This window comes from Mercenaria mercenaria, chromosome 5 (assembly GCF_021730395.1).
Source record: "Mercenaria mercenaria strain notata chromosome 5, MADL_Memer_1, whole genome shotgun sequence".
Lineage (NCBI taxonomy): Eukaryota > Metazoa > Mollusca > Bivalvia > Venerida > Veneridae > Mercenaria > Mercenaria mercenaria.
In genome coordinates this window covers 9,342,603-9,357,670 of record NC_069365.1, presented here as the reverse complement: position 1 = coordinate 9,357,670, position 15,068 = coordinate 9,342,603, and the positions used below count along the sequence as shown (strand labels likewise).

The window sequence follows — 15,068 nt, the reverse complement described above, 5'->3', positions numbered from 1 at the left end:
ATGGCACTGAAGCCGTCGAAAACCCGTTTTCATACATAATTGTTTAAAAATGAGAAAAATATGCGTTACCATGGAAACACGAGCCCCGCGACATATACATTTAAAGCTTATATTAGAAAGCTAACGCGCATACTAGTAAAATGATTAATTATGCATACTTCGTATTTTCCTTCTTTTTTCTATATAAAATACCTTTGGAGGGTCATGTTCTTCAAACCTGTATAAAAATTGTACTTGAAGAGCCAGAGATAAACGGAATTGAGATTGTAGCAGTTAAAACATTAAATTACACGAAATACAAACAATTGCTGCGGTTCAACTAATTTGAATTAACCCTGGTAACAAGGTAACCTACCTCCTTAAGTGATTAAACTGAGCAGTGACTCTGTTTTGCATTTGATGCTGGAACATATTAAATGCAATGGACTCTAGAAGATGTATTGTTCTTATAACTTTTGAATTATTGGCAAGTGTAAATGTAAATGACGTCACGAATGAGGTGAAAGCTCCCAGGCGATCCTGATCATGATGCACATGTTAAACAGGTATGCAGTTTATGCATATTTTCTAAAACTTTCATACTTTTTGTGTGTTACTAGTTTATGTTGAAGTTTATCCATCATTTAATTATGATTTGACTGCTGCCTATGCACATCGTAACGCGCATGCGCAAAAATCGGTGTAAGGGTCACAAAACTAGGGCATAACAGGATAATACTATGTCTACTTTAATACATACGGCTCTGGTACTCTTTTACTCCCACAAAAGAAAATTCTTATTTCATAAACCGACTTGACTTTCAAACCTCGACCGAATTATTTATTGGCTTCTAGCTAACTCTGGCCGAGAGATTGTAAACATCCATGAAACACAAGGGCAGACCCACAATAGAGACTAATACGCCGAGAAACTATGTTGAGGCTTCTGCTAACGCTATTAAGGGCTCATGACATCCCCAAACCAATATAAACCATAGCCAGTGGTCGACAGCTGAAAATTGACAAACCATCAACCAAGGCTAGTATATTATTTACTTTTCTACACGAGACCTAACGACTTGTATTCGTGACTATTTAATTTACTTGATACCATTCTGAATCAAAATATATATTACTGCCGATTAGAATCACTATTTTATGAAAATGTTATAGAGTCGCGACAAAAATTGATGTTATCTACCAGTTTGAATTTATGGCATTTAACAGAATTTTTACTAGCACTTACACTAAACGGTCTGACCCTGTAGGTATTTCATTCGATTTTTCAGTGCGTCATATCAGCAATAATCTCACAGAATCCGTCATTATTTTGACTGTTTTTATTCAACATTATTTCCTGATCGTATACCTTATCACTCAACAAAATTACTGATGTCACTACATAGCCTTTTGTGTGTGAGATAGTGGCATATAAAATTCTGCTATTGTACTGTTCCCTTGTGGGGTATGCTGCAGGAGCCTGAAAAACAGGAAAGATCTCTGATTCACGATAGGTGTATAAAACAATATCAGCAAATATAGGGATAGGCGGGTGGGATAAATTTGGTGAAAGTTCATGTTGTTCCATTGCTGACCAGGATTGAAATTTCAAACAAACGTGTCGAATAAAAAAAACGGTATTGATGCTTTTCCAATAAAAAACGTGCTTAAAATGCAAAGGGGAACAACTAGCGCGCTACTAAATGCTAAGATATTGTTCTCGTTGCGACAGGGGTCCATGAAAAATAAACAGGTTTATTAAGTACAAATGCAACATAAAACCAAATACTTCTCTTCAACAAATGTCTTTTCTATATTTTATACATGTCTAGCCTTAACTATCTAGCCTTAACTTTCAACGACATGAAACAGTAATCCGTGTTGGAAAAAGTAGTATATAGAGGATATTTGTCTGTTTCAGTGAAATATCAATTTTATTTCACAAGTGAGCATCCAAAACTGATATTTTCACGAGTGGCGTAGCCGCGAGTGAAAATGACTTTTTTGGTGCTCACGAGTGAAATAAAATTGATATTTCACTGACACAAACAAATTTTCTTTTTATTTCATGTGTAAAACTCTACTTTTGTTGCGTAATTTATAAAACGTCGAAAATCGCGGAAAATGTCAACAGAAAGCATAACACAAATGACGTCATTTTAACAACGTCATCGTCATTATGGTCCCCGGTATTCATAACGCTCGGTATACAATTTGACGTTAATTGCGACGGAGAACCGGAACTAGTTCGGCAAAAACAGTGAAAAATAAAAGTGATAATCTACTGTTTTAAAACTGTGGATTATCACTTTTATTTCACTGAGAAAACTCTATAATTCACTGGAAAGCATAAAATAAATACATATACTGTGGCATTCCATCGATAGCAAACTACTTTCACTTTGTGCTAATTGCGAAGGTGTCCTGCTTCTCTGCTTGCATATTGCACATTGTCCAGAACACAAGGTAAAATACATCAAAGGTACCCAAAAGCTTCGATCATTTTTTTGCTGTAAAACAAAAATCCTATCGCAATATCTAGTCGAGACTGGCCAGAATAACGGGAGCATTAACACATATTCCGTGTCCTTGTAACCCGTGCATGACGACGCCACGTCAAAATTCAAGCATCCGTCCAGCAAATATACGGCATAATTTCCGGCTATGGTGTCATTTTTAAAGAGACTCATGGTCGAGGCCTGAAAGGGTAAAGGGTAACCTGAAACTTACACTTTGTATGATCGAATTTATTCCCCTAAAATTACAACATTTTCATACTTTCTGATTTTCAAAAACTGAGGGTTTTTTATCCAAGCTGCCTCGAGGGTTGGGAAAATAGCTGTCTTACACAGGCAGACATGTAAGATCATTTTTCTTGCCTATCACGTTCAAACTATAACGTAGAGATAAAAAGGTATGGGTATTTCCTGGCATTATTTTATAGTTTATGACGTACTATGTGATGTGACCTAAGTGCCCACTATTTTAGACAATATTAATTTTTCACTAGGGAAATACAGGAGTATCTTTCCCTGGCGCGTGCTCAGACAGAATGTGTACTTTTAACGCTAGGTAGGTAAAAACACTTGTTTCTAAGACAGATTTACTAGAACAGAAAAAGTACAGGTCACTGCAACCGTTTTTATTTCATAAGGCATTATGTTTAAAGACAGTTTAAGCATTTCAGAAATTAAGTAAAATTGAAAAAAAGGTATACTCAAAAGCACATAATATCCCACAGAATGTTTTAGGGATTTCAGATCTTAGTGTTTACTATAAATACACATTGATATTGAAAAAGTATAAATGCCGTTAATAAATATCTATTTATATCCACAAGAAAAATCTTTCGTGTAGATTTTAAAGATTCTTTCTGCTTAAATGACACACAAATGGAAAGAAAAATACTTGGAGTCACCACAGATATAATAATGATTAGTAAAAACGGGCTAATTATTACATTTCTATTTATTTTCTGTTTTAACTGATGCTTTCTCGACAATATAAAGTGAATTGTTGAACACTGTACTAGTGTATTATAATTGTTATATTAGATTTATACAGCGCCCTTTTCCTGATAAAAAGCGCGTTTTACATAGCACAAAGGCTGCCATCCATTCAGAGCGCCAAATCCATCCTCTGCTAGTACAGACATGGAGCTATCTGACCACAGGGACAGAGCGAGACAAAATCCACAGAGACAGACAGACAGAGACAGAGAGAGAGAGAGAGAGAGAGAGAGAGAGAGAGAGAGAGAGAGAGCTCCGACTAAATTAGCCAAGCTTGGTTGTTTAACGTGCCTTGTGTATACTGTATAGCACTGATACACGCGAAGCCATCTTTCCTGAGAACAAATACAGGCCTCTTAGTTAGGAGGGAGACATCTCAAAAATTTCCAGTGCCTGCACCGGGACCGGGATTTGAACACCGGACATCTGGACTGACAGTAAAAAAATTATCGGAAACAAATGATGACATTTTCAATTAGAAAATGTAGTTGACATTACCGACTACCGCTGATCTTTACCTTGGAAACTAGAACTTTATTGTTTTCCTATTTCATTTTTTGTGTATATTTTTGTAGCTTTTATTTAAATGTTCACGGCATATAATTTACATACTTAAACATGGTGACGCACTATTTACACTGTTTCACTGTAATTCTGTAATAGCGTGCATTTGTCAAGTAATAATATTGATTTTGTTTCCTTCATCCTGTATTTTTCTGAGAAATAACGCTTTTAGCAGTAACATTTGTATCCTATATCCTGTTATTTTTTCGCAGAAATGAATTCTAAAAATAGCTAAGCTACATATTTTTACTGATTATTCAACCGATACGTTTAAACGGGTTTATAATAGTATAAAAGAAACTGTGCATTCTCACTGAATATCCTAATAGGAAAGTGTGTGTGCTAACAGTTTCTATTCCATCAACCGCTTTGATTTATAATGGCTTCTGGGACAACATGTTGTTTGAAACTAGCAACACTTTGTTCAGTTCTTGCTTTTATGATCTATGTTGGAGGATTTGCCAGCCCTTTTTGGTCTTCTTTCACAGTTTCAGCGGATGTTTTTATCGTTGAAGTTGATGGCAGACAGCTCTCTGGTTTATGGACGGATTGTGGCTGTGTCACCCTGGTTGGATGCATTTGTTTCCCTAAAATATATAATCCAGGTATAGTTGAATTTCATTACTAAAGTATCATATGTGTATTAAGTATAACTTATCTCATGTTTGCAGCCTTGCTGCCGCTGGACACCAAGTTATATTTTAGAACTTACATTACTGTCATAACATATTGAAGTTGACGTTGGTCGAATTGATTTCTATGATAGGGATAGAATATTTTAGCAGAATCGAAAACCTAGAATGAACAGAATCTTACAAAGTGCCTGTCAACGTTTGGTTTATTAAATTTGTTTAAGGATGTAGGATCAAATTTGTCTACAGTTAAGAAGTTTTACATACTTGGTGAGCTTGAAGAACATTAATTTCTAAAATTGAAAAAGTGGAAACTCCACAGGTCGCTCAACACGACAAAAAACGAAAATGTTGCAGGCTCGGTTTGACTGAGCCTGTTCATGGACGGTAGTGGAAATGCATGCTACCGTCCTCGTCCTCTAGCCTCGGGTTGAGCAGAACTTAACATTTACATATGCTACAAGTACAGAAATGATTTAGAGACATCCGCAGATGTGTTCATATGGCCATGCACATGAACCTTCAATGATACAATTGCATGTAATTCCAGAAAAGTGGCGTATGGTCCCCAGTTAAAATAATGTGTTTGCCCTAAACGAGAAAACACTGAGCTGAACTAAACAAACTGGAATTTAAGACAAATAAGTGCAGGAAAAGCATAGGTCATCGCACTCATTTTTATTTTATTTTATTTTATAGGACCAAACCTGATCTACTTGATTAGATATTTGAAATTACCGACACCTACCCCATTGTACATCTTACATCAATTTTAGGCAAATGCCAGCTAAAAATAAGGATGAAAATAGCCGCCGGTTTCTTTTTGCCACGCCGGTATTTGGCAAATTCAGCCCATATTTATACGCGCTTTACAAAAATGAAAATTGCCTTAAATTGTTACATTAACCCACCTATTTTAAAGTGTGTTTTGATATAATATCATTACTATTTGTTTCGTAAATAAGTACGAGAAAATTGCATTTGCCATGGCTTAAATCGATGGCAATTTTTTCATTTTTCTTAAAACTGACGTTAACTATTTCCAAACGAATATTTAGGTAGAAATATGATGTTCCATATCGATAAATCGGCAAATAACACATTCTCCGTATACAATTTCAGCATTCTTCAATTTTTACGGAATGCATTTATGTCAATTCTCATTTCTATAATGGTCGTTAGTAAGCAGCTGCTTATAAAGTTTATCAACTTTGAAGTTATTTACTATTATTCAGTTTTTTGTTCAGAAAATAGACACGATCCATAATAAAAAATTATTATTGTTTAAACCTATAAATCAACACAATAGTGGCAAAATCTATGTAGCCAGATGCTCTGTACATAATGACTCCATTAGAAAGTGTGCTTTTTATTAATTACTTTCATAAAAGTCATTTAGTTGAAGACATTTAATAATATATGCTATTTTAGATTGAGTATCTATGGATCGTAATAACAAATAAGCAATTGCGTATAAATGTTTGCTCATTTAATTTATTAAGAAAAAGGAAGAACAAAACTACTCATTGCCAATGAAAATCAATTAGCATTTATCCAAACCATTGTGAGACAATCTATGTAGCAAGATTCTGCGCTTGTCAATTTAAATATGCCATCATAAGAAACTTAAAATCATTTATATTCCTGCTAGTATTGCTTTTCATAATCACTAAATTTAAAAACCTTCCTTTAAAATATTTGAAAAAAACTGTCATGGCAGAATCTTTCCTTGGCAAAATTGCCACGGTAAAATCTTGCCATGGCAGAACCTTGCCATGGCAGAATCTTGCCATGGCAAAATAAAAAAGAACAGAGTTATCGATATGGAACATCATATTTCTACCTATACATTCGTTTGGGAAATAGTTAAAATCATTTTTAAAAAAAAAAATGAAAACAATTTGCCATGGCAAAATGATGAATTTTCATGGCAACGCATTTTGCAATGGCAATATTGGTTTTGCCATGGCAAATGCAATTTTCTCGTACTTATTTACAAGAAACTAGTAACGATATTATTTCAAAACATACTAACATTAAAATAGGTGAGTTAATGTAACAACTTTAGGCAATTTTCATTTTGTAAAGCGCGTATAAATATGTGCTGAATTTGCCAAATACCGGTGTGACAAAAAGAAACCGGCGGCTATTTGAAACGTCTTTTTGCAACAAGTAAAATATGTTTGGTTGAATAGTACATTATTAGTCATATTTTAATTATCTGGCATTAAATTTTACATAAATTCTGTTAGAAAGACATACATTTTTCGAAATGGTGGATATCCTGAAAAAAAAAACGCTTGTATCTCCTTAAGAATACATTAAATTATTCAACAGATCCTCGAATTTTATTATATTATTCAACATGTTTGATAAATTCAAAATGAAAAGACACTCGTGCAAGATCTTTTATATGTTTTCATAATTTTTAAATGTGGTTGTTTATATTTTGGTCAGCAAATGGATTGGTTCGAAACTTTAACAGCTGATCATTTAGACTTATTTGTATCACTGAATTGTTGATACATGCAAATTTTTCACTGAAAGTACTTTTCAAATTTCATTTTCCAATCCTGTTTGCCCAAGTAAGATAGCATTATTTAAGCATAGATATAACTTAAATAGATACACTTTCCCTATGGAATGATATGGATGTTAGGACTATTTTATTATTGTTTTAAGATTTGCATGGAAAAGAATATATTTTGCCGAAATACATTTTAAGTGCAAGTTTGTAAAAGCATTATTACCTCCCTTTGCAAGCTTGACATCGGTTGCACAACCAAGATAGATTGAAAATAGACGAATTCTGAAGCTATAGCTATTTTAAAACTTGCCTTTTGTTTCAGATAGTTGAAACATCCTAATATCATTCTATCAAATGCAAAAAAAAAGGAATCTGGTTGTTCACACGGTTTTTATTCAGTGATCTTTTTAATTGAAAGAAATAAAACCCTTGATATAACATAAAATAAATGAATAAAAAGTTGAATTATGTGACTATGTTTGTCAGAAGCGTAATTGTTTAATAATTGCCGTAACCTGAATACGTGAAAACCGAACAGCCTGTTTTGTGACACGAGTCTAAAGATGTTGTTTAATTTACAGGATGGCTAACAGGGGTTCGAGCCATGTTAACACTAGGTTTACTCGGATTGCTGCTCTCGGCCATGATTTCTATCGGCATAGCATGCTGTTGTGGTACGGGGAAAATAATGAGAGGTTTCAACATATTTTGTACTGGGGTTTCAGGTAAAGAACTCTTTTACATTTATGAAAGGAACAAAGAGTGATTGAAGTATAACATACCTTTTTCAAATACAATATTATGCTTCTCACATGTTTGTATTAGCACGATATAATATGTGGCAGAATTTTCTTACTTTTGTTTATTTGTGTTGTATCCACAGTTTCCAATAGCCTGACATGGATTTTATTAACGTTATCGTACACTCATGAAAAGTTAAAGCACAACATGACCTGCCCGCTTAGCTCTATACGAAGCGCGCAGATCTACAGATCGAGGGGTTTTGAGTTCGATCTGCGGACGGGGAATGTTCTCCGTGACGATTTGTTAAGAGATATTGTGTCTGAAATCTTTCGTTTTCCTCAACTGATTCATGTTGGAAAGATGACAGTTATTTCCTGAGAACAGGCTTTTACTGGTTCAGAATCCAGGAATAACGGATAGGTTAACTGATAAAACTGTATAAAACAATGAGCTTAATTAACCTTTGATTCAGAAATCTTATACTGCTGTTTCATAGTTTAAGAACTGTATACAGTCCAATAGATACGTATTAGAAGTATATGCAAATATTAAATTTAAGTCGTATAAGAGATGGATTTTTTGTCATTTTTACATATTTTTCTCCTCAGCTTTATACACTGCTCCATTTGCAGAGAGCTAAACTAAAACAATTTTGATAAAATATACGCTAAAATATTATAACTGGTTTTGTAAAGTACCAGGTAGATGTAATTATTTTGGCAGAATCAAAAATAATTACGACGGCTTAAATGCTATGCATCAAATAACAATTTGCTCGCAATTTTTTTTCATCCAAAATTTTAAAACAAATGTACAAGGAAAATGTGCGAGCTATCCAGGTAATTCATTTTTATACCGTTTTACATAAAACTGATATATTACAATCTCCTAAAGCTTGGAATTTACCATGCTAGCAGATCGATATACTGTATTTAGCCGTTATCATGCTGGCCATTCAGTCAGTATGTTTTTGGTAAGCACCTCTTTTAACAGTTAATGGTACTGTTCAAATTGAAAGATGAACAAGTTGATTGTAGAAATTAGCAGGAGAAGGGTTAAGCTAATAGCCCAGTAAAAAACAATGCATAATAAATGCACATATACACACATTTGTTTCGACTGTTTTACGACTTTAAGCCCTATAAAAGACCGTTCAGTATTAGCATGTTTCACTAGGTGGGAAATTTGAATAACTTGGGTTCAACATTTAATGTCAGACATTAAACCATTTTACGTACCATTTATTTAACTCGTTTTACATCGTATAAACGGCGAAAACCATAAATCAGATTACTTCTTTTTTCAGGTTTTTAAAAGGTCCATATCTCGTGAATTATACTTGCGCTTGTATCAGTTCAGTTTTCAATTTGACAATATCCTACCCTATAACAATTGCCATAGCTTCTTTTTTATTTAATTAAGCAAGGAAACTGATGTTAGCTTAACTTTTAACTTGTTGATTTAGGTATCAAATCTCATATGTAAACAAAGATGTTGTACTTTAGAGGACTAATTTATCAATAGGCAAAGAAAGAGATGTTAGCACGTGTACGCTGAATTTGCGGCTGATTAAATACAACTATGACCTAAGTGTAAAGAAAACTTATGCCCTACTTTCCATGCTTCGTTCTGGTTTTGACAATGCATCAATTTCAAGACCCACCACAGAAGAAGTGACATACATTTCCCAACACATGAACGTCATAAATCCACTCTGGTAAAACAATTGTTGATAATTTAGGGCCTTTCCTAGTTATATACGAGTTAAAGAAATTGTTCTTTGTTTGATATAAAATTCAGTCATTTCAGATCCATTTTGATATAGTTTCAAGATTTTTACACAGCCATAGACCTATTTCCCATAATCTATACATTTACTTATGAAGAGCTCGTAGAACACGAAATGCCCCCCCCCCCCTCCCCCACCTCTTGATGCATTCAGCTATTGTACAAGGACAGAAAGTATTTGGTCATTGTACACAAAAGTTCTACTATTCTGTCTCAATGTGACCTTGACCTTCAACCTACTGACTTCAAAATCAATAGGGGTCATCTGTTGGTCATGAACAACCTCCCTATTAAGTTTCTTGATCCTAAGCCCAAGTATTCTCAAGTTATCATCCTGAAACGGTTTAACTGTTCTAGGTCACTTTGACCTTGACCTTTGACCTACTGACCTCAAAATCAATAGGGATCATCTACTGGTCCTCCCTATCAAGTTTCGTGATCCTAGGCCCAAGCATTCTCAAGTTATTGTCCGGAAACGGTTTAACTGTTCCGGGTCACTGTGTCCTTGACCTTTGACCTCAAAATCAGTAGGGGTCATCAACTAGTCATGACTTTCATGATCCTAGACCCAAGCATTTTTGAGTTATCATCCGGAAATCGTTTAACTTTTCCTGGTCACTGTGACCTTCACCTTTCAATAGGGGTCATTTGCTGGTCATGATCAACCTCAAGTTTCATGATCCTAAGTGCAAGCGTTCTTGAGTTATCATCCCGAAATCGTTTAACTGTTCTGGGTCACTGTGACCTTGAAATTTGACCTAATGAATTCAAATAGAGGTCATCTGCTTGTGATGACCAACCTCCCTATCAACTTTAATGATCCTAGGCCTAAGCACTTTCAATGCGCTAAAAATGGGAAAATTAGGATCAATTTTTTGAGGACTTGTTTTCGCCCACATGTTTGACTGATATTTGCGTTTCATAGTGTACAACACCCATATGTAATTTATCTAACACATTTAAATGAATTATTTCAAAAACTTAAATTTTCAAAATACCTCCCTTTGATATAGAGTCTTGCCTTCTATCTTTATTGTTGTGGAAACTTGTCGGAAACTGCTCAATATGTATCACATTGTCAAGATTTTTCAAGTTACTCTGATTCGTCAAATCATATCCACTAAAGGGCTGGTAACTTTTCCTAGTATATGAAAATTAAAAAATCTTCGACAGAAACTCTTAAACTGATTGTTCAAAGTATTCTGACTCGCCAGATGACTGCCAGTTTACCAGTATATCTATAGTAGTTCCGTTAAAAGTTCTTCTTGTCAAAAAATGCTGAGCTGTTTTTAAAATAATTTCACACACATGTTCTTTTTGTTTACAAAGAATATAATCATGTCTTCCAAAACTACGCTTCAGCTGGTGCTATCCGATGAATATTCCAATCAAGTTCCCAGACAATAGGTAGAGAAATAATGGTCGTCGCAGGCAAAATAATGACAAAACTAATATTTATCCAGGAGTTTTTCAACCACCTCTTAGTGTTTAAAAGCAATTTTCTCTGACTTGTCTTTTTCAGAAATTAAGCCCATAAGAAATAAAATTTCACCTAGCGATAATTTTAATTGACCACTGGTCGTAGAAAACTACTCAAGTGAAACAGAAGTCATTAAGCTGGTTCTGCAGTATTTTCAAGAGGGCCTAAAGTGTATTAACACAGTTTCCGAGTAAATATTTAAATAGCCCTAAAATCAGTTAAAATTAAAAGTAATAAGTGTCCGCCACACTGCTTCCAAAGTAGAAAATTTGTGTGCAACTAAGTCACCTGCAATACGGACACAGACTGTAACTCGCAGGACAGCATCACTCCTATTTTAGAAGTAATTTAATCATTATTACTACAATGATACAGAACCATTATTACAATGATATAGAACCATTATTACAATGATACAGAACCATTATTACAGTGATACAGAACCATAGCTACCATGATATAAAACCATAACTACAGTGATATAGAATATTATTACAATGATACAGAACCATTACTACAATGATATAGAATCATTATTACAATAATACAGAATCATTGTTTACAGAACCATTATAACAATAATTCGGAACCAGTGTGGTTGTAAACTTACCGTCTACCTTATGAGTCTTAGCATTAACACCACTTTAGACTTATTAAACTGTACCACATACCCCTACCTTACAAGGGGAATTTTAAGGGGAATTTTACTTAACCATACTCTAGGCCAATGTAAGAGAATCTGTTCCAATAACAGTAATTTATATAGAGACTTACTCTAAACTCGCTATATTAAGGTCAAACGGCATGGGTCAGGTGAGCGACTTAGAATTATCATATCCCTCTGCTATTCCAGACATAGTAACGTCTTAAAACCGATGAACTAGTTGGAAGTTTTAGACCTTTAATACTGTATTTACTGATAAGAGTATTAAAATAAAATGTATTGTGCTGCATTGATGCTATATTATATTTATATTTTCAGGTATTTTCATCGCCACTGGCGCATTAGTTTTTGCCATAAACAATGCCAAGGACTTTCAAAATATGTTCAGTTTCATTAAGTCGCTTCCGCTTGACTTGGACACCTATGGCAGTCTATCTTTTAGTTTCATTGCTTGTGCCATCGCTGGAGGTCTTTGCCTTGTTGTTTGCATCCCCCTGTTGGTGTATGACTATCGTAATCCAATCCCACAAGGTGTACAAAGTGTCAGCATGCCATTGCAGTTTGCAACACAAGGTCACTTGAGTTTTGCTCCGCCAGGACATACATATGCTTTTGTCAACCCTTTGCGTCAAAATCAGTTTGGCTACATGCCATTATATGCCGATGCGCAACCTGACAACATACCACCGGGTCAGATTATGCATGTAGCACCTGAATACACACCGCAAACTGGCTACATGCAACAAGGTCAGGTTATGCATGGAGCACCTGAATATACACCGCAGATTCAGCCCAGTGTTTCGCAAAATCCACACCAGGAGCAGGATGTTCCAAACATATCATCAATAATTTAAATTGCTATTTTACATTTCGGCTGTTTTTTTTTTATTCATTATCTAATAACTTCCTGTGTAAAAAAGTTTAATCATTCAATTTTTTGTTCAAAATGACAGTCTTGAGATTGAGACGTGTTGAGCAAAGCTACTTAACAGGTGCTGGATATTAATGATAGAAGCGATGCCACAATCCCAGAAGTTTCTACTGCTTGTTGAACGTGCAAGGTGCCAAGCACCTACACAGGACCTCGATATAAAATCATATGTGAAAGACTATAAGTACTTTAGGTTTAGTTCGATCGAGTTTGTACCCACGAAACGAACATCCGTATTTGAAGCAAGTGCAAATTCCAGTGAGTTATAAAAAAAACTTTGCAATGTATCTCTTTAAGGCTTACAGATTTGTTGTTTTTTTATTATAATTATTATTAAATTTTCCGAATAGGGATAGTATAATTTTACGGTGTGCTATTTTCTAAATTCAAACGAAAATGCGTTTGATTTCTTTTGTTTCTGTGGACATTAGATTTTCAGTGTTCAAGCGCAGAAACGGGTTAATAGACGTGTTTGTATATTTGATATAAACACACATAATATGTCTCATATTAACTAGACTAACCATAATACGCCACAATTTGTATTTTGTCTTCCGATAAGATAATTAACAGTCTTGTATCCTTCCTTACTATAAACAGCATGTGATTATAATATCTGAAGGCATGGTTGTATGTTTGTACGTCAAACAGGATCATCTATCGTAACTATCGTAATGCTGTAGTGTATTTTATAAATTTTACATGTATGTATTGCATATTTCATTGCCTCTCATGAACAAACTCAATCAAACCGAGTCTGCTATTATTCAGCTTAGTTGCATTCTTTGCTTCCAAAGGATCTTTTTACAGATTTTATTATACATAATACTAGACTGAATCCTTTGTAAATTTTAAATTTATTTACTAGTACGAGTGGTAATGTTTACTTTGTTAAATATGTGTTGAACAGCACATATTTCCCACTGTTTTTCGTGTGCACACATAGTATAGTGCCCAAGACTAGCTACTATTGTATGAGTATGGCTAACACTGTTTTGACTTGAGAATATAAGATTTTAGGAAATGTTCAAAGTTTACTGTATAAATGGCATTTTATTAACATGTTATTGTAATAATTAATATCGTGTCTATATTAAAATATTAGAACTATAAGAACAATTATTGTCACCGGCTGGTAAAGTTCAACCTGTAAAATATTCTATATCACAATGTTTGTATTAGCAACATCTATTAATTAATTCTGCAGTTAAAAGTCATTGAATGCCTAAGTCAGATTTTGTTTGTCCACGTGTTAGTTGTCCTCCAAACGTCCGCCATTTATGCGAACCAGGATGTCGCCCATTGTTTTTTATTGTAAATGAATGAATTACAAGTACTTGTGAATTGTATGTTTTTAATAACGATTAAATTTGAATAAGCGCTGTTTTGAAATTTTAATTAAGCCTCACTTAAATATTCATCGGAAATGACGTTAAATACAATATTGTTTTGAAAAACAAAATATGATTAAATTTTGTTGGTGTTTTATTTTTTACGGGCGTAAAAGCGTGAAAATGATAATTATTTCCCTCCCAAATGGTCAGAAACTGGACTTGAATTACAGTAAAAGAATACATATACAATGTACATTTGTATACATTCCATATATACATTTTACCGTGATTTACACACTTTTCTTGACTGGTCACACGAGAGTTCAGTGCCAACTAGCAATTAATGCATTCTCCACGTTTCTTTTCTAAAATCAGGCTAAAATCACTTAACTAGTAATAGTGCCATCGCTTGTTCTATTTAAACTTTTAATCAGATGCATATCGTTCGGCTGAAATAAATAGAAAATAAGTTGTTTTATTCAGAAAACAAAATCTTGCTATTTTCGGAATATCAGTTGTTTTTTTTCTGTAGCTATATTTAGAAAATCAGTTGTTATACTAGGAAAATAAGTTGTTCAGTAAATATATTCCAAAAATCAATTGTTATATTTGGAAAATCAGTTAATAATTTCGGAAAATAAGTTGTTACATTAGGAAATCGGTTGGTTCCACTTTTTCTATTTTATATTTGGAAACAAAACATTTCCCTTTTATATCAAAGCTATTTTGAGTTTTCTTTGAATATACCGCTAAACATACCTCTAATACTTTTCTAACAAAACTAAATATGTGCTGAAAGTACTGTACGATTTAATCAGTTTCTATATCAATTTTAGTTTAAATATTTCCGATGGATTAGCCATGCATTGTCGATTTAAACTGCTGTAAAGGTTTCTGAGTTAGATTTGGGACAATA

At 34.0% G+C, this 15,068-nt stretch overlaps 1 protein-coding gene across 1 annotated transcript; it reads left to right on the top strand.

Annotated features, from left to right (window-relative positions):
• The first annotated feature begins 4,431 nt into the window (after positions 1 to 4,431).
• On the top strand, positions 4,432 to 12,741 carry LOC128557244 (uncharacterized). Its single transcript, XM_053544425.1, has 3 exons — positions 4,432 to 4,657; positions 7,793 to 7,936; positions 12,206 to 12,741. The coding sequence occupies exons 1-3, from the start codon at positions 4,432 to 4,434 to the stop codon at positions 12,739 to 12,741; spliced, it is 906 nt and encodes a 301-aa protein (XP_053400400.1).
• The last annotated feature ends 2,327 nt before the right edge of the window (positions 12,742 to 15,068 follow it).